This window comes from Falco peregrinus, chromosome 4, assembly GCF_023634155.1.
Source record: "Falco peregrinus isolate bFalPer1 chromosome 4, bFalPer1.pri, whole genome shotgun sequence".
NCBI classification, from domain to species: domain Eukaryota; kingdom Metazoa; phylum Chordata; class Aves; order Falconiformes; family Falconidae; genus Falco; species Falco peregrinus.
In genome coordinates, this window is record NC_073724.1 from 12,819,766 (window position 1) to 12,845,370 (window position 25,605).

At 40.6% G+C, this 25,605-nt stretch overlaps 1 protein-coding gene and 1 long non-coding RNA gene across 8 annotated transcripts in view; one reads left to right on the forward strand and one right to left on the reverse strand.

Moving 5' to 3' along the window:
* Positions 1-1,037, reverse strand: part of LOC129784282 (uncharacterized) — a 28,618-nt gene extending 27,581 nt beyond the window's left edge. Inside the window, exon 1 of the long non-coding RNA XR_008746743.1 lies at positions 874-1,037. This is a non-coding gene — a long non-coding RNA (uncharacterized LOC129784282). The remainder of the gene's footprint in view (positions 1-873) is intronic.
* Positions 1-25,605, forward strand: part of ROBO1 (roundabout guidance receptor 1) — a 650,768-nt gene that overhangs the window by 311,398 nt on the left and 313,765 nt on the right. Inside the window, exon 1 of one of the 7 annotated variants that reach the window (XM_055801234.1) lies at positions 18,438-19,278. The exons of 5 other annotated variants lie outside the window; for them this stretch is intronic. In XM_055801234.1, coding sequence (XP_055657209.1) covers positions 19,224-19,278 — 55 coding nt within the window. In that variant the 5' untranslated portion in view covers positions 18,438-19,223. Of the gene's footprint in view, positions 1-18,437; positions 19,279-19,594; positions 19,741-25,605 lie in introns of those variants that run through there. One more of the 7 variants, XM_055801237.1, reaches the window with a different exon arrangement.

The following is a 25,605-nucleotide window of genomic DNA, read 5'->3' on the forward strand; positions in this document are numbered from 1 at the left end:
ACACTTTTGAGTCTCTAGGAAGAATCTGATTGAAGAAGAATGGTGGCTGGCACTGGGCTTGGGAAATCATACTTTACAACTTAGGCAGCAGCGAGGAAAATAGAAAGACAGTGATGACTGGAGATGATTCTTAAGGCCCAGTCCCTGTCAAACACTCAGCATTTTGACTCCTGTCAAAGATAATAAGGAAGGGAGTATTATTCAGAAAGGGATAGGAAGTCCTGTGTGCTCAGAGGATATTTTTTTTTTCTATTTAGATATTTAATGCATAGCCCACTCCTTCTCTCAACAGTGCAGTCTTTTGATGAACAGCAAGTAACTGTCATAACACAGGAATAAGAACTCAAGTGGTGCTGTTGCTAAAGATTTTCATTTACCTTGATAGCTTCCAGACTAGATATGAGGCTTTGTTTGAGTTCCCAAATGTCATTAGGTTTCTCAGGGTTATTGCTATGCTACAAGACTTGCCAAAGCTATTCTAATCCTTTCCACTTCTCATTAGAAGTTGCTGTCACTTTTCCCCAGCTTCTGTATCTGCCTGTTCCCTGGTTTCCTTCAAAATATTCCATCTGAACTGTCTTCAGCATTATTTCCTGCATTTCCTCTCCTTCACTTTTCCCCTTATCTCCTTCTAGTAGCATAGTATCATCATGTGAAACTCACAGCCAAGTTTTCAGATTCATTTTGCCCACTCCTATCCTACTCCTTTCTCTTAGTGAGCACTTTGTATGGCTATACCTTGCAGCATCTGCCACGTCACACTGTACATTTTCCAATGTGTTCTTTGTCACCTGCAAAGGTTTTTAGTAGTCTCAGTTATCTTCCCATACTTCAATTAATTTTGTTGGTGATACTGAAAAATAACAGGCTTACCTCACCTGAACCTCTGTGTTTTGTTTTGTTGTTTCAAGAAAGGTTTGCTTTTGTTATCTGAATTGATTTGGTTCCTGTTCTCCTCCCCCAGTTTGAAACTGTCCTTCCCAATGAGAAATGAAAATAATATCTTTGGTTCTTCTGCCTCCCCTGCTAACAGCCCACTCCTGTAAGAAAGTGGAATAGGCTTGAATATATAGCACGGGCTACAGCTTTGCAATAAATTCTTAACAACTGTAATATAAGAATATGCAGTGATACTCAAACAGGTAAGGCTGTGATACCCACCTCACAAATACTTACTGTATAGTTCGAGTGTAGTCTGCACAGACTAATAACAACATGCTTTTATGCTTGGTTATTGTAGCACAGTAGATGGCAAATGATTATGAATCAGGTTGAATGTTATCCAGATGCACTATAGCTGTTCAAGTACAATATTTATGATCGTTTTGAAATGGTATAATATCTATAGCCAATCTAAAAACTCTTAAACATGCATTCAAACATGATTAGCAGTAATTTATCTGAACAGAACATGAACAGATAAGCACCTCAATTGACAAAGTTATACTCAAAGCAAAAAAGAATTTGATTAATATAAAGCACCTGTACTCTTTAAATCATTTTAAAGGTGGCATGTGTTTTCTTACGAGATTAAATCTATGTAGTATCAGTGTTTTATCTCTGCTCTGTGTGTCTGATAATCTCAAAAGTAGTATAAAAGACACATACAAAGGAATGGATTTGAAAGAAGACACAGAAAGTTAGCAACACATATGTTTTCACAACAGCATTTTAACCATTTATCTTAAGAGCTTTGGAAGAATTTGTCCTTGGCTTTGAAAACAAACAGTAAGAATTAAACACTTACTTGGGTGTTAAAACTCAAAAGATGTGAAAACAGTAAAGCACGAGGCAACTTCTTATCATCATCACACTTCATATGTACTATACAGAACACAGGAGAACACAAGGAACTCTGTTGGTTTCCATTTAGAATAGCCGGATTTATTATTCTTTTCTTCCCCTGCTTAGTGTCTAATGTGTAGCATGTTTGGAGAATAAGACTTGATTTTGATGCTCATATTTCACATAGATTCATTACAATTTCTCTGTCATCTTCTCTAATTTCAAAGAAAAATGCATGTTCCAAAATGGGGCACGAGAAGCAACGTTGCCCCTGATAAAGGATCTCCTGCAGTTCCACAGTCATGAAAATAAAAAGCCCATCTTAGAAATTTTTACTGGAAGAATTAATAGTACCATCATGTGCCCTGCTTGCTTAATTAGACTATTGATTCAACTTCTGCACATTGACAATATAATTTCTATAAGCCAAGAAGTAATGCAAGTTCATAGGAAAACATTAAAAGATTTTTTTCTGTTGATAGACTATTATGATACTCAACACCAAGAAGCCAGCCACCTTAAAGCAAGAGGGATTCAAGACCTCTAATAGAGACACTGGCGCAAGATCTTAATTGCACAGACAGTTCATTACGGTTTCTTTCTGAAATACAAGAATGGGTAAATGACAAATGGGACAAAGAGAAAAAGCACACACATTGTGTACATGTCAGACTCAACAGAAGTCCTGCACTATGGCTTGACCAATTTCCTCTTGTACTGCAAAACTGCTGGCCAAGTGTTTGTCTGTTTGTCTTTGCATAATATTATAAGTAATGTAATGGTGGCAAAGGAAACTGCAGAGTAATTAGTCCATCCCTTTCTTGCTGCCACTTCAGTTTTTAGTTCATTTATGTATGCAAACAGATGATATATAATTTTATGTGGAAAAAATCAAGGATTCAGATGATTCAGTTGGCTGATGATTCAGCCAAACTACTCAGATCCAGATCTCTTAGAAGTGTCACAGCTTCTTCACAGACCGTGTCTACAGCAAAGGCTCCTAACTCAAAGACCTCGTTAAATATATCTAAAGCTAGATATTGAAAACGCCTTTGTGTGAACATCTTTTCCAAACAGAAGAAGGTTCACTCAAGTGGACCTCTAGTATTACCTGTAAAGATTGGATTTATCTTGCCTCACTTCAGGTGTACGAAAATTTGTTAGGCCAAGTCTAAACCAATCATGTAGTAAGATGGTAAAAACAGGCGCTTCCAGAAGATGCTTCATCGGTTCTATGATCAGTGTTAAGATCCACCCATTAAAAAGCCTCTGGAGTTGCCCACTTTTCTGTGCTGGCTGTAGATGGAATAAGGACAGAACTCACTTTCAGACAGCTGACCTTTGAAACACTATTCCCAACCAGGTACATAGAAGTCGTTAGTGCAAAAAAGAAAGTGCTCTACAAATTTCCACTTTGGCTTTAAGAAAAAGATTTGAAAAACACACAAATAAAACAAATGATCTTTGAATTTTCTGATGGAGATGATGGCTGATATTTATGTTCACAGAAAAGAAATCTGGGTTCAACAGAACAGGTTCTCTTTGGAGCCCTGGGCTCCACAGAACTGTACTCTATGTGATGTTGCAGACATCGATAAACTCTGGTTGGGACCCAGTGCTATACTTTCAATCACTGGATAAGGTTGTGAGTTTGAAGAGTATACATAATACTGTAAATACAGAGTTTTTTTCTGAAGTTTCTTCTGCTAGATTCTATACTATTTGCAGTCACTAATACAGCATTTCTACCTTCCTGTTTCCAATGCATGGAAGGGGGGGGGGGGGGGGGTGGGGGGTGGGGAAGAGAGGAAAAAAAAAACCCCAACAAATTGGGGAAATCACCTTACTGAGAAAAGCGCTTATTCTCTATATATTCTGCTAATTCTTGAGACTAGTGATCACATTTGAAGAAATGTGGCAACTTCTCTATTTTTTATTTTAGGAAGCAAAAAAAAAAATATTCTAATTTTAAGAATATAATCCATTTAAGGGGAGTTCTCCTTTGGTTTTAGTAGAAGCGGTGTTGTAAAACTAGCACCACTGAAATTTTTGGTAGTGTTCAATTTAGGTAATATGGTATAGTTTCATTTCTGACAAACATTTTCCTACTCAATGTGCTGATTCCACAAGAACACATTCTATCCTTGTTTTACTCTCTTCCCCCTGACACCAAGTCCCACATGAAAGCATTCCAACTTTATTGCAGATTATCAAATTGAAATAAACGGGATCTCTCATTCTAAAATGGGAGAAGACGAGAAACATTCTCTGGCATATGTCTGTTGCCTTGATTTAACTTACAAATTCATAGCCTACTGACAAACGCTTCTTTGTCTGATGGTGTGGGTTTAAGTTTTTTAGTAAGTTGGAGAGTGTATGCATTTTTACATATGAAGTTTGCTATCAACACTACTCAACAGTGTAAAACTAAGATAATAACATAGAAATACAAACCTTTCTTAATGGTGTACCTTCCAAGAAAATGATTCTTTGTATCCCAGTCTTAAAAATGCTGCAGCAGAAAGATTATACAATCTGACCATCATCAAACATTATCTGATGTCACTTTATACTTCAAATAGTTCAACTTGACACTCTGTTTGGTTTACTCTTTGCTAAGATGGAGGTTTTACCCTGAAATGACCTCTTTGGCTTTGCAGTGAATTGTTTTAGTAAACAGATGGATCATTTGACTCAAAGAAAAAACCCTAAAATATTCATTTAGGTCTGCAAATCATTTCTCTGAATGGGAACAGTAAATTCTAAGTGCCTGAGGCTTCAAACCTTTCAGGAGTTGGAATTCTGCATGAAATTGGGCTGTTAGTGTCTTGCCTTTATTTTATGTGATTTATTCTTTGTACTCCATGAAGCTGCATACTATAAAACCTTTAATTACTTATTTCATGGAAACATTTGAGGAGTTGTATTTGTTTCACTTTATTGGCAGCTTTGCTGAGCAGCGTGTGATTGTATTTAGTACAACTGTGTCACATATTTCATTAAAGAATTTGTTTTCCAATCTTACTTGTAATCAACTGAAGACATTACTTCATTGAAAGGTATGAAAATCTCCTTAACTTTCATAATTAGGAACATAAGTGTAATCAGCTTGTGTTGTAGTCTATAAACCACAAACTGAAGAGGTGTCAAAGGAGTAACCCATTCCCATTTTGTGGGTATGAACTATCACGTTTTGGATCTATGTTCATTTTTGTCAACAGAATAGAAAAGAATTTTTACAAGCTGTAGTATGGTTATAGCTGCAGACACAACTAGAACCCTTTCAATTAGTTGGCATATATAAAATCTTTAAAATGTTGATGTTGATTTCCTAGATAATTTAGTTTAGTATCAGTTACATGACTTGAAACATTTAAGATAGAAAAGACCACCTGATTAACAAATATAATCTTATAAAAGCCATTTAAATGTCACACATTTAACCCCTGTACTGGGCTCCATATGACATGCTTGTATTTGCTTAGGCTTCCAGAAAAGCACTTTTTCTTAATTTGCAGGGATCAAGAAACTTCTTCCCTTGACTCTTCAGTACTATGTTATTTTAGGTGGTTTGTAATAATAATAACAAAAAATTATTTGTAAATATTGGTTCTAGAAGCTGTATCTGATTTCAAAAGGAGAGCTGTATTTTGTATGTTTTATTAAACTTGTTAACAGTTAGGCATAAATGCACCCAAAAAGCTGTTTTTATCTTGTTGTTTTTTTTCTGTGAGTACAAAATACAATGTTCCTAGTTTTTCCAGGATTTGACAGAAACCAGACTTTATATTGCTCCAGAAGTCATGACCTCAAGCCTCACGAGGCAGAATTGTTCTGCTCTTATTTAGACCTGGCAGTTGAATGAGTGGGCAGAATGTAAGTATTTTGTTGTGGTTTTCTGTATAGACCTAGATCCAGCTTTATGGAATCTCAGTCTGACTTTGGGATTGACACCTGTGCAGCAAAAGAGCATTGAAGAGACAAGGGCTGTCAGTTTTCCTTTCTGCCTGCTGCTGTTAGTGTGTGCTTGGTTATGAGATGCAGGGAAGATTGCTATGCCACGGCAATGGCTGCCAGCGCGGGAACAGCTTAAGTTTACACTTTACCAAGACAGCTTTTTTTCCCTAGAACTGAGACCTTTGCTCTATTTAAAGTATCATGGCAAGCGTGGGAGCATTTGGGCGAGGATATTACATGATTGCTACACTTTAATTACAATGTTAAAGTGCCGCAAATGTGTATTTTTGTGGGCCAAGATTCTAGTAATTAGTTCTCTCCTCTCTGTAAGAGGGGTTTTTCACTGTATGCTTACTTCAGCCTCTTCACTGTTCACGTGAGAAATCAATGTAAAATCAATAGATAATCCTGAATCCAATAGGTAACAAAAGAATATGCTATTTCTTCAAGATGTCTTGTTTTAGCCGCTGGAGTCAATGCTAACCTCTTTAGAAAGAAATCGTTACGTATACTTGGGACTAACATTACCTTTAATACTGTATTTAATAGATAAGAGCAGAGAAAAGAGACAATTCAAGAATGTTACTTTTAGTAGACGACGTTGGACAATGTTTTCTAGAAAACCAATAAAGCAAGTGTCACAAAGGCTAGGCATCACATTATTTCACCGACAGGAACTCCGATCACTGATCAAACTGTTTCCTGTAGTGATTATGTTAAGTTTAAAACCCAAACAAAATAAAACCAACTACAATCCACATCAGAGCAAAGCAGATTTCAGAGAACCACATTATGCTCTTTAACATTTATCTCCCCTGTTGTCTTCACTGTGGCTTAAATGACGTGGACAATCAGAGATACAGCAAATATTAAAATGTTGGGGAAGAAAACAAATGGACTTCAGCTTTTCATATGTATCTGAAAAGTAGCAGTCATGCCTCCCACACCTGCTCTCAGGCAGTGGGTTGTCACCTCAAGCCACTGCCAGCTTAGGATGCAGCAGATCCATGAAACTAAACCCCTCTAAGGAGTACCCTAAATCCACACAATAGTCTTGAGTGCTAATTTTTGCCTTTAATGTGTTTATTACCCCATCTACGTGTATTCACATTTGGATCCAACACCATTGTGTCACATAGAAGCAGAATGGTTTTGCCTTCTGAAACGATGTTGTCTCAAAACAATATGGTATCACCTATTGTGTAACGATTTGTCTCATGAAAGCATTTTAGACTATGCAAACCCATATTTCTGTTGCACTAAAATTGTCTGGGTTTCGATTGTGAAACATACTGTGAGCTCAAACATGGAGAAGACAGGCTGGTTTTGAACAAAGGCAGCTCTCCGGAGAAATGCATGTCCAAACTGTAATCAAGGAAATCCTTCATGTCTCCTGTTAATTGGTGATTTGCCCTGCATATCTGATGGGAAGATTTCTGGCTTCAAGCAAAAATCTCTTTCAAGGGATTCTTAATAAAGGTTTAAGGCTGGGATTTTCAAGAATACCAAAGGGATTCAATGGCAGTTGAACATCCCCCTCTGCAACACACTTTTGAAACTCTCACTCACATTTCCAAGGTACCACATTCAGGACAGGTTTATAATTTTTATTCTGTGCTCACACAGAACTGAAAGACATATCCAAGAACATCCTAGACCTTCTTTTTATCAGTACTTCTATCAAATTAAGGCAATTTTAACCAAGCCACTACGAAATACAGACTTCAAGTGATATAGCACTTTAAAAATAATTACTTGATTAATCTTGCTGCACAGAATGTGTTTGGTATTTATTCATGGAAAGTATTAACTCCTTGGGAATGGGTAGCATCTCACTAAGCTTTCTGTAAGATAGTAGTAAGTTGGGAAGGAAAAAAACTTAGTTGATTTTCTGTATTTTCTTCTTCCCGTGTATTCATGCCATAAAGGTATTAGAGCAGGATTCTTCAGTACATGTATATTTAACTGTCAAAATTGTCATTCCCATTTTCTTAAAAGCTATTCAAAATATTGACCAAGAGCATCATGTAAGTCCTAGTGCCTATATTCAGTTCCTTGCTTGAACAGTGGCTTCAGTCTGTGGTTATTGTCATGGGTTGGCTGGGTAAAATATAAGCCAAAAACTGAAATTCCATTTGAAATACTGAAATCTAACATGACCATTCTGATAAGACTTTCAGTCTTGATATGCTAATGCAGAATTAACTTTTTGAAGTTAAATGGACATCAGTTGATGCTCTTAATTTTTTCTTTCTTTAGCCCTAGAATTTTCCACAGGATTTTGAGAATTTAGCAAATATTCTTTCATAAGAAATACCAAAAGGTCTTGACAACTTTGTAAAAAGTTTATATCCAATTTGGTATCGTTTAAGATCAATTTGGCTGTTTTTACTTAAAAGCCTCTGTAGAGTCTCACCAGCCTAGGGTACTGGTAGAAGTTCATAGTAGTGTGAACTCTCAATCTTTAAACCACTTTATACCTCTTTAAAAATCACCTAAAATGGGTATCTAAAGTGCTTTTACCAGGTTAACACCAGCAGAGGGCATTACAGCATAGTTCACTAAGACATAAAAACTTGCTGGAAACAATCCAGACAGGGACAAAGTACGTTGGAGGTTTGATAAGTAATTTACTGAAAGACATGTAGACTCTTTAATGATCACATTGAACTGATTGAGAGGATTTCCCCATTATAATGATAAAAATCAGGTTTCTAAAACCTCATTCGCTTCTTTAAATCAAAATGTCAACGTTGCAACACGAGTAGTATTGCGTACCAAAATGTGTTGCAAAATGAAAGCATGTATTTTTTCTTAAAAATTGGGGTGCAAGTTTAGAATTTTACAATTAAAAATAAAATTGTTCCTAATGAGAACCAACTGAATATGTTTGAATGAAATCTCTCCAACTTCTATTCAGCTGAACAGCTTCCCCTACCGGTTAAGAAGAGGTCCCTTGGCAATGTCATATTTTCAAGGCAATATGCAAAGTTTCAATATTGCAAACCCTCGCAATGCCACAGCAATCTCCCCTGGCCTGAGGTTGTTGTCTCTATGTGAGACTATTAATTTTGAATACAGAATACAGAAAAGCGAGTTTCCCAGCTCCATTATTAGGAAGCAACATTTAAAAATGTCCATGAAAGCTAAAACCAAAAATAATTTATTAAATAATGCAAAATTATCATGAATACTTTTCTGCGTGCATATGTGTTTATAGGTGTAGATTTAGAATTAGATTTTTGGTACATAACGTTTAGTGTCCTGCTGTTGCTTTTCTACTTACATGTACATGTACAAATTAGAACTACAAGGATCCTATGTGGAAGGAGTAGATCCTGGGTAGTATCTTCCACTGTTGTGGTCTAGAAAAACTTCACTTGAGACTTTCTTTGGTCTGAGTATTTATGTAGTCTGATATTACTATCTGAAATGCCATACTGGCGTGGTGTCCTTCCAGCATTAAGACTTAAAGAGCAAGTTTTTTGTTCTTGTTGCATTCTTTCAGGTTGGCTACGAGTCCACGCAGATCTGACTGTGCCCTCCAGCTAAAAGTAGGACGTTTCTTCATAAGTATAGTTGAGGGAAAATGCAGGTAAACTGTGTCTACTCAGTAACAACTGGGGAAACACAAAACTCGTCCTTTTATATAAGGGAGAAGGGCAAGTTCTTGACTTTTTATTTGAAAACAGATTGCTGTATGTTTTAGGCATTCTCCAGCACTCAGTGTGTAATTTACTCTTGCATCTTCTCTGTTAAGAGGTGATAGGAGAGAAAACTGCAGTTGTATACCTATGTGATCCTTGCTCAAGGTCGTGCTTTCTACTTGTGAAAACACCATTATGGTGTAACACAAGTGATCCTCTGACCTGCTAGAGGCAATGAGCACTTCACAACCTTTCACAAGCATACTATTTTTCAAATGTTCTTCTTTTATGCCAGTACAGTTTTTTCGAGAGGAGCAGCTGCTAGCTTTAAATTAAATGACAAAATCCCCGGGAAGAAGAGGAGGAACACGCTGACGGCATGTCTACACAGTCAGGAGCAGATACTTAAGTGCCTGCTCCTCGCACACAGCAAGCCAGGCACACAGAGCCAGCTGCAGTGCAGCAGCCATATAGCCATGTTATTATAGTAATGAGCCTGAGCTAATAAGGCCTGTTGAGACACAACCTGTGTTAGCTCAGGCTTGGCACTATGATAGCATATTTACTCAGCTTCTGGATTGGAGTTGGCTTGTGTCAGGCCGTCTCAGAGAGTGGGAGGAATAGCTGTGTTACTGGATGCTCCTAACTATGTAGACATACCCTGACAGATTTGTCCTTTGGGAGGTTTTAAGGAGAACACATGCAAGACCAGTTTTCTTTTTAATGAAATATTTAGCTGAGGCCCAAGGCCTTCCCTCTAGTTTGTTCTTCGGTTTGGCTTTGTTGTTTTTGTCTTTTTATTCTAAAGGCAGCCTGACCTTCAGTGAGAAACGAGGTGTATGCTGTATGGGAGCCTGGCACTGCTGTTTTCTGCACAAAGCTGGAAGGAATTATATTAAAATAAAATAGCCTGCTGGATGAATGGGTATACAAGGCTCATCGACAGCATCCTCTCCCTCAGCAGCAATCCTTACTTGCCCTGCAGGTTTTGTACTTTTATCAGTGTCTACTACAAAACTTCACAATATACAACACCTGGGCACTTCTCACCAGAATCCATTAGGACCTAGACCAAAAGTTTTGAGGGGGAAAAAAAAAAAAAAAAGCAAAAAGAAAACCCCAAAATAAATGTTTCTAAGGTCCAGAAAACATTTAGTATCTAGCAGACTAAGATGCTTTTGATCAACAGAACTCTATTCTCTGTTTTGAGGGTGAGGTATTTAACTAATATATTTTCCATTTTTTTCCTTCATTTCCTATCTCAAAAAGTAGCAGTACTTTGGTTTTACTTGAACACTTGAAATACATTTATACAAAATTTTGATTTGGTAATTAAATTAACTAATATACATTTTTACAGTTCTCTTGAAGTGTTGGCTTTGAGAGCTTTTACTATGGATAAGGATTGCTGGGGTCTTTATACCTTTTCACCTAGGGTATTTTGCAAGAAATTTTACATTGTATGTATTCCGTATATGCAGAAAAGGCTAAGCTGGGCTAGCCCTTACACACAGAGGAAGGCAGTTTTACTTGTTCGTTAAAACAGATATATTACCACTTCAAGAAGGATACTGCCAGCAAACCGTACCGCTAGTGTAAGATTTTGGCTGCTGGTTCCAGTAGTATGCTGTGTCTGCTGACAGCTAGTGCTTCTGACACCAGCAAATAAGCATACCGTCATGGGGCAAAGACTTCCTCCCCTTCCAATGCTGGTCAGACACTGAAAAATTTGAGGGGGTGCAATAAAATGTATGCTCTAGGCACTAAAACAGGGTGTCTCTATCATTTATAGTTCCATGTATTTTTCGCTTCTTCTACTCAAGGGCAGAAAGCAATATTAAAAACATAGTGAGCATTTTTTTAATTAAAAGAGGTTAAATATATGGGAACAGATAGGCTTTCATTATGCAATTATAAATTGTATGCTGGTTATTTTAAATTTCAACATGCAATTGAAATTGTACTGGGTGAGCTAGCCTGGGTGTCTGCTTCACATTTGACTGAGTTAATTCACTGCAGGTATTCAGTTCTTAAGTGGTGTCTGCTTTAAATATGTGCAGTAATTCAATCAAAGAAATAAGATGGATAGTTTATGTAATCCTTTTCATCTCCAGATTGCTAAGGTTAACCTTAACTATTCATGAATTATAAATGCATACAGCAATCTCAAACTAATACATGTAAAAAACCCTTTTTTGATGGCCTGTTGAAAACCATGGAACAGTTCCTTCTTTTAAAATATAATTGGTGGAACTTACAGGCACTGTATATCATTTCTTCCACTTATTTGTAATCTTAAACAAAAGTTTTGTGCAACTCATTTAAAACAGTCATCTGTGGTAATATTAAACCTCTCCTCTGAGCCAGGAACATAGGTAATTTTCCTTTCAAAATTTTGGATGCATCATTCTTACAGCCTTTTGCAGTGCCAATAGATTCTGTGACATGAATGGGAACCCAAAGGCTGATATTACAGAACAATAACGCTCTGTTGTAAGCCTTCACAATTCCTGGAGTAATTAAATAAAGAAAAAAGAATCCTTTTTCTTTCGTTTTGTTAGTTCATTCAATGCCATTTGGATGTTTTTGCTTGTTAGTTCTCTTACAGGCAGTCCAAACAATCCACTAGGTGACACCCTCATACTCTCCCTATACTCTGTATAGAAACAAGGAGATAGCATGGCTCATTTGTTAAATATTTGAGGCAAATACTGAGATTTCAGGGACAGGTCTCTCTTTGTTTAGTAGTATCAGAGATAACACTGTTATTTGTAATAAATACTGTGCTGTTTGTATATAAATAACATATTAAGCAGATTAGCATTCTGTCATTAACAGGAACAAAACCGCAGAGCAGAAGTTGTATGCAATATTTCCTACAAACATTGTTAAAAAGCGCTTGAGCTAGTCTGCTGAGTAGACTGAATAGAAAATAATGCCCTTAGCATTTTTTACTGGGGGAACAGAAGGAATATAGCTTCAGTGATGTTTTGGTTGGTTTTTTGTTGTTGGTGTTTGGGGTTTTTGGGGGGTTTTTTTGTTTTGGTTTTGTTTTTGTTTTTTTTTTTTTCCGGTGGGGATGTGCTATAGCATCTCTGAAACAGAAATGAAAAACCACATTCACTGCGAATGTAAAGGAGTCTTAAAAGACAAACTTCAATGAAATTTTGCATGTTTATGCCAGTGGTGAATTTTTCTTGTAATTCTTTATGTTGATAATGATGCTTTATAAATCCTGTGAAGAAAGCATCTTTTGTCATGTTATTTTTATACGCCTAGCATAATGAAGCTTGAGCTTGTTTACTGTCTCTGTCTATGAGTTCAACATAGCAAATAAAACCTTATATTTTATTGATAGTATTCCTTACCCTGCAATGACTATAAGTACTATTCTAAACATTGTACATTGCAAAAGGCACTAGAAGTCTGAATTCACTAGTGGTGTAATTCAGAGTAACATCAAAGAAATATGAGTTACATCCCAAAATTAAGGTAAATAAAAGCAAAATCATGTTAAGGCCCTAACAGTCAAATACAAGAAAATAATTCATTTGAATTACATGTTTAAACAGTAACCGGCCAGGTCAAGAAAGGCACAGAAATTGACTTATATGGCCATGGAAATCATAATATTTTTTGTGTAGTCATAATTATCCCAATTAATTATATGGCAACTGTAGGTTTTCAAGTTTTTGCTATCCATGCACTTTTTATATTCAGATACACTTCACAGTGCTCCTTCTAACAACTTCACTCTCTATTTACCTCTAATGTAGAAAAATCCATTTTTTTTACCACTGAAACCTGCAAAAAAACTACTGAAATTATATTCTTCTGCTGTCATGTATGTTTATTGACTTCAGTTAGGATTGCTACCATGGGTTAGGCCCATAATGCACTTAGAGACACGTGTAAAGAGAGAGATGTATCGCTCCTTCCATTTTTCCATTTCAGTGCAGTTTTTAATGCTTACACTTAGAAATAAGACTTTTCATTGGTTTTTTTTAAGACAGTTTGCTGAATTATCAAACAGGTCACTTCTGTGGTGTCCTAAATATTCTGGGAAGAATTGGTTTTCGAAACTTAGCTATATCTGATAGAACAATGGCAGGAGTACAGTGGACTCGTTAAGTGGGTACCTTTTTAAAACAAGTATTACATTATGAGGGTGGCATAATGTGATACAGTAATTTAAACATATTTTAGATTATAGCAGGTAAATAACTAACATTAAAGTGATTAAGAGATTAACTGGGGGGAAAAAAAAACCCAAACACCAAGGACACAACACATGGAATTGCATGAGTTACTACGAGCGAACGTGTAAGTGCATTGGCTACTTTTGTAGGAATCGAATCTATATGGCTGATCACATGAAAGCAGACCTAAACCTGGGAGGGATGTCATGCACACCTTGACAAAAACCTGTGAAAATAGTTCTAGTTTGAATAAATTGTACATACAGACATCCTCATAGTACTCTAATTGGTAATACTAACATTGCAGCCTTATCTGAACTAGTTCTCTGTGATGTCAATGGAAGCTTAATTTTAGCATATAGAATAATGTTATTTAGTCATCCTCCCTGCCAGCCTCAGAATGCTCAGAATCGTAAACTCTGTGCACTTATGCAGACATGTGCACGTGTGTTCATATAATATTATACACACACATGCTCATAGCTATTTCTGGCAGCCAGCTCCTGGAGATAACCAGAAGGCTACATGGTAGTTTTAAGATCAGGAAGGTAAGAGTCATTTGAAGTTTAAAAAGGTTTGTGGGGAGAGAGTGCAGTTGCCACTGTGACACATCCAAGACTTCAGAGAGAAGTACCCTGGGATCTTTAGTACTTGCAGAAATTCAGGTTCTTCAGGGTAACATGAAAAAACTAATCTCTAAAAGCACATTGTCCCTTCTATTCACCAGCAGCACTGATTTCAGTCACTTCGAGGGAAGAGTGCCATCTGCTGAATCACAACTATCAGTTCTGTAGAACCTTCTCTTTTTTTCCTGGAGGTTTCCCAACCAGAATCCCATGCCTCAAACACAGGCAGCATGTGTAATTGTGTGCATAGGAGTAGTCCTATTCTCTTGGAAATTAATTACATGTTTGTAAGTCTTAGAAATGACAGGCAGCAGGGGGTGTGTGGGGTGTGTGGGGATGTGTGTGTGAGGTTTACAGGAAGATAAATACCAGATTAAAAATTCAGCCCTACAACTGTTGTGCATTCAGTACTGTATGAAATTTAAATAAAAAGATAAATACTGGGAATTAGAGCTAATGTTTCACTTTGATGAATGCAGTAGATATATGTTATTGTACAATCAAATGCATACATTACTGTATTTTCTGTAGTTTTAAACTCACTTAAAAACATGACTTTATGCCACTGAAAGTGGGCTATTTTTTCCTAAGCGTTTTGGAGTTAGAACAATCCATTGATATAATTTAGAGTGGAATGTAATTTTATGGCATTTTTGCCTTCGCCTTTTCAGATGCCACCAAATTTAACTTCTCTTCTCTGATTATTTTTCAGGCATTCACATTTCACATATTACAGAATTAACACAGCAAGCACACCTGCATTTTAATACACATAGAAGAAGTGTTCCTCAGTTCTGAAGAGGTTAAAGCCATATTTCTTTTCCTAGAAACATTTTCTGTCAGATACGTGTATGTGTCTCATATAGATATATATATATATGTCTCAATATCAAGGATGATAAGGATGCTTGAATGGCACACATTTTGTAAGAACATCTGCAGTTAAAGATGATGTCAATTACTTATAAGATATTCTGATGGATTTCTGTAGGCTTACAATTTCAGAAGATTCACTCAGCTGTGCAGCTGTTATATATTATTACAATCTAAGTGGGGTTTTTTTAAGAAAAAGATAATTAGAGCAGTATATATACACTCCTAGTAATTTTTTTTTTTTCTGAAGCAAGAAAACACTGACAGCTAAACATGTTATGAAGTACCCGACACAGTATAAATTGAACAAGTCTTTGAAGCTCTAGTGTACTTTCACTATAGGTACCTAAAGTAGAATGAATCTGCACTTCTGAAAGGATGAAGATTTCTTTACAGTGGTAGAAACAGTCTCCAATGTCTGTAAAAGATGGAGTAACTGTGGGACAAAAGCTTTAAACTGTTTTACTTATACTCAACTCATGATCATATGGTAAGGTCATTCAAGCTTCAAAGCTTTAATCCACTGCTGTATTTAGAATATATCTGTATCTGAAATGGGAAATTAGAAAATTAACATCCAGCATGCATCAGACTTCAACACAGCATAAAATTTCACTGGGCATTTTTTTGAAAGACCTAAGCAAAAGAGTATGTGAATCTAGAAGCCTACTATTTCACTAATGTGCAGGAAACAAATTTATCTTGAGTAGAGGAAACACTCTGAGAATTAGCTAAATGCTTTATTTACTATCTCTGGACATCATATATACTTATTGCAGTTAAAAGGTAAATGGATTAATTTATGTTGCTAGAGGATACATATGTCATAGAAATACATTAAACCTGACATTTTTACAATTAAAGATTACAGGGAATATTGACAGCTTCATATAAAACCAGGGATACATAAAAATTACATTTTACAAGTAAATAAATACTTGTATATATAAAATCTATGTGTGTAAGTACATTCACAGAATATGTAAACCCATTTATTCCCTACAGAGTGACCTACTTGTAGATTTGTGGGTTTGCTCTTTCAACAGAAGCTATCAATTAAAATATGTAATTCAGTACAATGTGAGTCTGCCAATACTACAGAAGGAATAAAAAACACGCCTTCAAAATGTTATCGGTGGTGGTGCTGGTGTGTTTTCTTTTCTCCCTGGATACTATTTAGTCTAGGCTTTAAAATAATAAAAAGTCTGACTATATAGTTACTGGAACAGGTTACCTAAAGACAGTATGAAATTCAAGTCATTAGAAATGTATAGTAATCGGATTAAAAAATACTTGCTGGTGGGAGTCTACTTATATTTGACCCTCTATCAGAACAGTGAGGTGAAATAAATGAACTCTTGAGGCTCATTTTCAGCCCTGCATGTGACTCCTGTTTATTTAATTAAAAATGAAAAACCTCAAACCTAATTTATTGAAATCTCAAACTTCTCACAAGGGATTATCTAGGACCTCTTCACTGTTTCTGCGGTCTGTTTTAACTCTGGAGGTGCCAATGCATTTTTGCTTCATAAAATGCAGAATGATGCATGAGGTCACTGAACAGACAGAGAAATTTTTGACTAGGTACAGCCTGAAGAAATCTGGTCATCTCCAAATGCATTCACTGTTGTTGATTCCACCGTTATGATTGTTTTCTAAATGCATTTGAAGTAAGAGCTAATTCCTTTTTCTCTCTGAAAATTAATGTGCAGTTGGTGTCAAAACACTAGATTATTTTCCTAAACTTTTGAGTGGTTTAATGTCTGGTCTGTCCTCATCACTTTTAGTGGAAAATCTTGCCAGGGTCATTGCCGATGATACATAAAAAACCTGGATATACATAACCAGGGACTTCCTTTTGCAATGTAAAAGTTTTGTTTTAGATTATTGAAAAGTTGTCTTTACTACAGATCTCGTGTAAAAATGGACTGAAATAGATTAAGTGCAACCCACAGGACCTTTCTGTTGTTGGACTTCTAGTCAGAGTTTGCCCTGCGCCACCCTGAGGGAGACAAAATGGGGCAAATGCAGTGGGAGGCCAGCAAATGAGCGGTTCAGTTGGTGGTGGCTGAGAGCATCCAAACCTGTTTGGCTGACAACAGCGTGGGCTGCGTATGAATCCTGTGACAGGGAGCTACAGGAAGGTTCTTCCCCTGGTGTTTTATTATCCCACTGCAAGAAAAGCTTGCTTGCAATGGGGTTAATATATTCAACATGCTTCTTGGAAATTTAAATTTCCTTTCGCATCTCAGTCAATCTTCCTAACTTAATGAATCAAACCTAGGAAGAGCTGGAGCTTTGCTGTGAGGTGATAGTGCTGCTCGATGTCCGCCTTCCCTTTCCCCCAACAGCGTTAAGCCTTCCAGCCCCACCACTACTTCTGGTGGTGCCAGATAAAGCCCACACAACCATGTGGAGCTGTTCTGAGCTGCTCACGTGGCTCTGCACAGCACCTGTCCCTGTGCCCAGGCACTGGAGCAAGGGGTGGAGGACACTTGTCCCAGAGGGCTGGTCCATGCCTGGAGCGCGGCTGGGGATGGGGATCACCCACCAAACCATAGTCACCTCACTCCACCTGAAATGCCAGACAGTGCTGTTACCTGCCCACAGTGCTGCCTACTAGTGCCATTGATCATTATAGGAGAAGAAAGGAAAATAAACAGCCGGGTAAACCGTGAGGGGGAAGGCTGTGGCGGCGGTGAAGGGTGCCCGGGGCTGAGCGCGCCCCGCGGTCGGTAACGCGTGGGGCGGCCTCAGCGCGCCTCACGCCATGTTCCGCCTGGGCCTGGGGCTGCGGGGAGGCGAGCTGGGGCTGCTTCTTCGGGGGGGGGGGGGGGATCTGGGAGGGCCTGTGACCGATGCGACCCTTGGCTCGGACCGGAGTCGGGGGGTGGGTGGGGTGTACGCTGTGCCCCGGGGCACGGCCGGGGGCGGAGGGGGCTGCAGCCGCTTTACCGGCGGGGTCTGCCGGGGCGGGGAGGCGGGAGGCGGCGCCACGGCTCCGCGCGGGGCGGGATCCGCCGGGCCGGGCCGCGGCGCTCGGGGCGCGCGGGGGCCGTGTAGGTGCGGCTCCTTTAAGGTGTCCTGAGGCGGCACCAGACCTGCCGCGGCGGCGGCGGCAGCGCGGGGAGGAGGCGGGGGCGGCCGGCAGGGGAAGGGGAAACCCGCGGCTGCCGCGAGCGGCTCGACGTGACACCAGAAAGTTCAGGCGCGGCGGGCTCGGCCCCGCCTGACTCGTGCACCCCTGCCCCGGCAGCGGGGAAAGGCGAGGGGCCGCTCCTCCCTCCTCCTCCTCTCCTCCTCCTCCCGCTGCCGCCGCACCGAGGGCGGGCGGGGTGGGTGGCTGGGGGCGTTGGCCCGGGGAAGTTTTGCTCGCCCTCTCTCTCTTTCCTTTCTTCCTTCCTTCGCCCCTCTTGTGCCCTCCTCCGGCGCTGGGGAGGGGGCGAGCTCGGGATTCCCGCGTGCAGGGGGCGGCGGCGATGCTGGGCAGGGCGAGGGGCTGCCGCCGGGGCTCCCCTGCCCGCCGCCGCGCCTGACTGCGGCCGGGCTGCGGCCCCCGACGCGCCCGCCTCCTTCCCCCGTCATGGGAGCGGGGGCTGCCGCCGCTCCGCCGCCACCGCGCTCTGCCCGCCGTTCGCCCCGCGCCGCCGCCCGCCCCTCGCCGGGTGCCCAGTGACTTGGCGGGGACTTCGCGGAGCGTGCTCCCCTCCCGCCTCTCGCCTTCGCCGAGGGCGGCGGCGGCCGGTCCCTGCGCGTCCCGGCTGCGTCCCGTTACTGGCTCGTCCCGAGCACCCACAGCCAAGTCTCGGGCCGGAGCAGCAACTTGTGATCGGCCGGCGGTGGACCTCGGCTGCGGGAACTCGAGGATCTTTTGTTTTCTCCTGTCGCTTTGGATGGTCCTGGGAAGTGTCAAGGCGCCGCTTAGGAGAGCCCGGGCCAGGAGTGGGGAGGCCGGCCGGAGCTGCCGGAGCCCCGCGGGTCTGACGGCCCCTGCCCAGAGGGGGCTCGCCCCGGCCGTCCGGCGGGATTAGGGAGCCTCGCTTACGTTAAGCTTCTGTGGAATTACAACTGGGGGCTCCTCGTTTCTCCCCCCGCTCTTCTGGCATGAGACTGCTTGCAGGCGCCACCCGAGGACAATGATCGCGGAGTTTGCTCACTTTTACCTCTTTGGATTCATATGTCTCACCTCAGGTAACCACCACGCGTAGGCGACTCGGATGTGAGGCCGCGGCGGGGCCGCGCTCCCGCCGCCCGCGCCGGTGTGGCGGGGGGATGCGCTGGCTGCCCCCTCCGCGCCTCCCGCCCCCCTCCCTTCCTCGGAAACGGAGCCTGCCTCCCACCCGGGGGGCGCCCAGACCGCGCTTCCCCGGGGCGCGGTGCCGGGAGCCGCCGGCGGGCGGGGGGCTGCCGGGGGACCGGCGTGGGGAGGGGTGCGCAGCGCCGGGTGCGGCCCCAGCGCTGCCGGCGGCCGCCGCGCCCCCTCCCCCCGCCCCGCCGGCAGCTCCTGAGGGCCGTTTGATGTGACCGCGGCCGGGGACGAGCCCCGGCCGGGAGGGGACGGCGGGAAGTGACCCCGTCCTCCCGCGGGAGCGGGGCTGCGCCTCCGCACGGAGGGGGCTCCCCACGGGTAACACGCCGGGGGAGAGGCCGCAGGTACCGCGCACCCTGCCCCGGGGGGGACCTGGAACGGCCGGGCCCCTTCCCAGCGAAAGGGTTCAGCCTGCGCACCCGCCGCGGGTGGGGAGCACGGCGGGGTCGGTGTGTGGGGTTTGGGGACAGGTTTCGCATCACCTTGGCGGTTAAAGTTTACCCACGTGTGTGAGGTGAAGCGCCAGCGTGATAAATGGGAGCGGGAGAGATCGCCGAGGAGATAGGGGGGATTAGTGGTCATTAGTCACTGTTTGCGCGGGGCTTATGCGTGTTGGGGCATTTTATCGTGCCTGTAGATTAAAGACAGGGTCGTACTAATAGCGTGTGGCTGGTGGCAGGTTTTGCTCCGTGTAAGCACCCTAGCAAGTGCCGGTGTCGAGGGATGCGCGGAAGGGCCGCGTATAGCGCCCTGAGCGGGGTGCGCATCCCTCCGCCGGCCCTGGCAGCGCGCACCCCCGGGCGGCAGCGGGGCCGGAGGGGTCCCGAGGGTGCTCGGGGGGTTTGTGTTTTGTGTGTCTTTTTTTTTTTTTTTTTTTTTTTTTTTTTTTTTTTTTTCCCTGCCTAAGCTTCCTGTTGCTTTTAGGAGGCCGGATTTGTCTGCCTGCAGTATTCCTTCCCGTTCTCAACAACGCCTTTTGTCATACGTTAAGCTATGGGTAAATGCAGTAAAACTTTGTGTTATAGTTAAGGTTAGTTTTGGGCGCGAACTTTTATGCCTTAATTGATTTTTATAAGTTCGCTGAGGACCTCTTCTGAGTCATTAAAGTTACAGTAGCGTGAGACACCTGGTCAGTAAATAAGTGAATGAAGTTTTTGAAAGACTTAAGTACACTGCCTGAAGCTTTAAGTCTTAATTATGTCACCAAATGCAATAACTTACGTCTGTTTCTAGATTATATCATAAATTCAACTTAAATTTTTGCTGTTAGGTACTAGGTTTGCTTCTTGTGGCTTTGAATATGGAAAGCTTTGCATCTTCCTCTTTTAAAAGAAGAGAGTAACTCTAACCCTGTTCACTTTTGACTGTGTCAGTTGTGCAGTCTTCAATTTGCTTTTCTCTGTATTGCCTTCTTTATCTAATAGAGGGAACAATTGGAATGGGGAAGAGCCTCTTCACCAGTTTTGTTTTTTGTAAATCTTCCATGTCAATCCTCCCCACCTTGGAAAAGCAGACCTCATAGATTATGTACTCCGTAACTTAGTTCTGTGCTAGGGTATCTTAAACTCCCAAGTTAGGAAACAGTTTGGTAGGTTGTTTTTTGTTGTGTGGTTTTGGATTTTTTTTTTTTTTATTATTCTCTTACCTTTCTCAGAGAAATGCTCAATAGAGTAAGACAGATATAAGGGGTTTTTTATTATTTAGACACACCCTCCACACCCCAGGGATGAGGAAGATCTCTTTAATAATGTTAATTCCAGCTGAGTTGTTGGAAAGGAGAAAAAAAAAAAAAGCCATGAATTTTTATGGAGGTTTTTAATTTTGCCATGTAAGCAAAGTCAGTAACAAAGAGACAAACACCAGAGAGTAACTTTGTACCCATTCCCTCACCAGAGGGTGGGGTTTTTTTTCCTCCCCCTTAGCTAGAGTGTGATCGAATAGTGGGTCTTGTGTCTAGAACAATGGAGATGCCAGAAACCTTTTGCAGGATGAAGTTTGAGGGCAGATGGCTGCAGTACAGGAGGAACAACAGGAGTCATCTACAGCAGATTCCACACCAAAATCCTTTGAGTTCTACTGACAGCTGATATGCTTGCAAGTTGATTGATCCTTTCCTCCCTTTTCCACTGAAGGCTTTTACTTCCCTCACACCCAATACTGAATCAACGGGTTTTGTGGCCACGCTCTAAATAGAATGTTAGAAACTTCTACAGAGAGGTGGGAAATAATTGGGGGATGGGGAGGAGGAAAATTTTAGTAATAAACAGGTAAGTGGGTTAGTGTTTGTTAAAACAGTAACTGGTAAACCACTTAGAATTTTAAACCCCTAATTTTTACCCTGGCGTTGCTTCTCTGCAATCCTGTGAAGTACCTTATTTCATCTAAGCCTGTGGTTTATAAATGTTGAATACATTTAAATTTGAATAATTTTGAACATTGGAATATAGCTGCTTTCCTTCCTTAATGTTCCAGTGCGATTTCAATACTTCTTTGCATAAAGATAAGAATAAAAATTGCTTTAAGGGGTACTTCTTTGGTATCCTTGTTTTCTTGAATATTTACCTGCGGTCTGCCTTTTTTCCTCTGTTTTGTGGCAGCCTTTCCTTTGTAATCCATAGAGTTCCCATCTCTCTACCCCCCAAGAAACAGGAGCATCAAGTTAATATTTTTGGAAAATAAAAGCTTTCAGTTGTCTGGAGAGTTACAAGCAGAATGCTTTTACTGTGAGTAAGACTGTCAGGGTTCTGGTTTTCCATGTGTGTTCGCGGCTCTGACTACTTTCAAGGCTATTTATAAATATGCTACTTTTTGTTTTTTCTGATCCTTCCACAGAAATCTTTGTATTTCTATGAAGTATTTCATTGCATTGGTGATTTCCACCTGCTCAATATGTTTTCCCCATTTCCTGTCCATGATATCCCATACTAATTACTGTACTTCAAACGGGATAGGTAGACTTGCTCAAGAGGGCTTTCCATGGTGTGTGAAATAGGCAGCTCTGACAGCAGTGAGGCAGGCATGGTTTCCAGCGATTGTTCTAGCCAGTGGAGGGCAAAATTGTCTCTTGTATTCCTTCATGGGAGAGTAGTTTATAGTTTGAGGGTGTTCGTGGAGTGTCCCCAAAGTCCTTTCCAGTTCCCTAGTCTGCCTGTTGGAGTAAGTCAGCTGTTTCTTTGATGCATGTTGTTTGCCTCATAAGTTTGTACTCAGAGGGAACCTTTCGCTCAAGAAGTGGTAGAGTATTTCAGGAAATGTTTCAGCTCTTTTACCATGTTCTCTGTCTAATAGTAATAAAAAAAGAGAGATTTTTTTTTTAAAAAAAACACAGTAATTCAACGGATTATGAACGGCTAAGTGCATAATCTGTAAAGCAAATGCTACCCAAGAAAATGTAAAACCCAGCTGTTTTTTCTTCTACCCTTAATGCATTGTATGCTGTTGTAAGTGATTTTACTGCAAGAACATTTAAGAAAGATTGAGCCAGCTGCTTACAGTTGAAGAAACTGGCCACACTTGCATTGTGTTTGAGAACTTTAAACTAGAAAAGAAATAACCACATCCTATGAAACTGACAGTTCCTTACTTGTGATGGAACATTTTCCAGGTAAGTATCCAGGTGTTTGACTGATTCAAAACCACTTACCCTTCTGAGTAGTGATAGCATCTGTGGAGATCAAACTTATTTTCTTCAATTTGCATTAGTATGGGTTTTGTTGCCTTTCAACTAGAAAGACACTTCTGGTAAAACTTAGCAATTAATTTTGATACCCGTTTAAAACAGAGGAACACTCAGGCTGCGCATTGGTCACTGCAGTCAGTGTTGGTTGTAAAATGCTCTCTTGCTGCTGTGTCATACAGTCTCACATCATTGTCCTGAAGCAAGACAGTATTTTCATTATCAGGGATAATCTGTAATATTCAGGGTGCTGAATTTTGGACGATTTCTCTGTACTGTCCATAAGATTTTACTAGAAAACAAATTTATTTTAAGAATACTCCTGAATCTCCTGTCCAAAGTCTACAGGCTCAAAGTTATGATTGGACATACAAAGACAGATAGACCATTACGAATATTTTTAGAAACTAGTGACACTAAGGTAACAAAATTGTTTAATGTCAAATATTAACATGTGATATCCATGGCAAATTATGCTTTATTATAAAATGTTTTGGAAGTGATAGCCAAAGAGGTCCAGTGGGGGATCAACAAATCATCTTTTGTAAGAAGTAGAGAGAAAAAATATTTAGACATTTGAGACTGAGAAATCTACTGCTGTACTTTACTAATCTGAGAACGTATTCCCACACTCTCAAATAATACTGGTTTTGCTTTGACGCTTAATTTTCTAAATAACTGGAAGAGTTTTGTTTCACAATCCTAAACAAATGTAATACCATGTCTCATTCTAGGTTAGCTTTGTCTAATTATTTTAATAATATGCTGGGGCTAGCAAGTCCAGTCAGTTGCTCATCTTCTACAACTTATTATTTTTGTCATCGTTAAATGTGTTGTGTGAATAACGGTCACTTGGCTTGGTGTCATGGTAGACATTCTACATTCTTCTTCAAAATATTTCTCTTTCATAGTGAAGACTGGCATTGTTAATGTGTAAGTTGTAGATTTGTTGGGGTTTTTGTGTGCTTGAATGGTTGGGAATGAGGCTTTTTGTTGTCAATAGTTGCTAATGTTTTGAGGTTATTTTTGCGGTCAGGAAGCTAGCAGGAACCTTGCTATTTCCAAGCAAACTGAAAGGCACCTAAGAATTTTATATGCTGAGGTCCTGACATGTTTTATTTGTGTGTTCTGCTATATAATCTCATTCTGTAGTGATAACCTTCCTTAACTTTTCACCTGAGTGCCTCTTCATAAAACTGTAAAGCAAATAGTGAAATAACTGAAGTAGTGACTGAGGTGTATTTTGAGTCCAATAAATGGTGTAAACAGAGGAGATTTGAGCGTTTTCCTTTTAGTGACTAGAAGCTTGACCAAAAGGTGAGACTAGAGATACAAAGAAGTACTCTTGATAATGAGAGCTGCTTTTAAGGGCAGATAAATTTACTAGTTTATACTTTTTCTTCATACCTTCTTTAGGATTACCTACGTATAGGTCCTCATAGCACTGTTTGACTATAATAGCATGTTACACCCATTGACTGATGTCCCTTAGCTGATTATTGCATCAGCCTTAAATCAGCACTGAATTGGTGTGGGTAGAAGGGTATTTTGTGCAAAGAAGGAAGTTGTCTTATGAGAACAAGTATCTTGTTCTGCAGAGATGGGCTGTAGGTGGCAGCCAGCTGTGCTGAATTCATACAGTTGAGAGCTGGTACTATGGAAAAAATCTCAACAGGTGAAAAAGCAGAGCAGCTGGGAAGCTGCTAATGACTTCGGTTTTCAGTCAATGAGCAGAGTTCTGTTACACTGTTGTTTTATTGTGTTTGGCGGTTTTGTTTTCTTAAAGAGCTAAGTTAATGGTCAGAGTATGGAAAGACTTAGGTCAGATGCTGAAAGCTACCTTTCCCTGAAGATGATGGTAAGTGATTTTGAAATAAGATGGTGGTAAATTTAATTCTGGGTGCCAGAGTGTCTCTGTTAGTTGACACAATGAATTTATTGGAATAATTGTGCATTTACCCACAAAAATTCTAAGATACGGTTCTGGAACATCTGCTAGGAGGTACAAGGTAGGCCTCACACCAGGAATATTTTAATTGGTGTTACAACGGCAGCACAAAGTCAGCCTGTGGCAGAGGTAGGCAAGTATTTATTCTCATTTAACTTCCCTGAAGTACTCACTTCAGGTGTAAGTAGTGGGAGCAATGTCCTATGCTTCCATAAAACAATGAAGAGAGGCTTAAGGAAAGTGTATACTATTTCTTTTCATGTCTCTTGAAAATAAAGTGGGGAAACTATTTTTCCTGGGAAAGTGAAGGAGTGGGTGAACAACTAATGGGGTTAAATACTGTCAAATGTTTAGAACTGTTCTAGGGTTCTCTGAGATTTGTAGAAATTTTCCATGCCTGTCTTGTTCTAAGTCTTGGGAAAGTTTCTGACCAAGACTGTGTGTATGCATGTGTCTACCATTTTTGTTTTAATCATACACAAATTGGCAATAATAAGATCTGTGAATGGTGTCAGGCCAGTCTTTTAATTTAGAGCCTGCCTGTTACCTGAGCAGCTGCAGTTAAGGGGAAGGTGCGGAATGCTC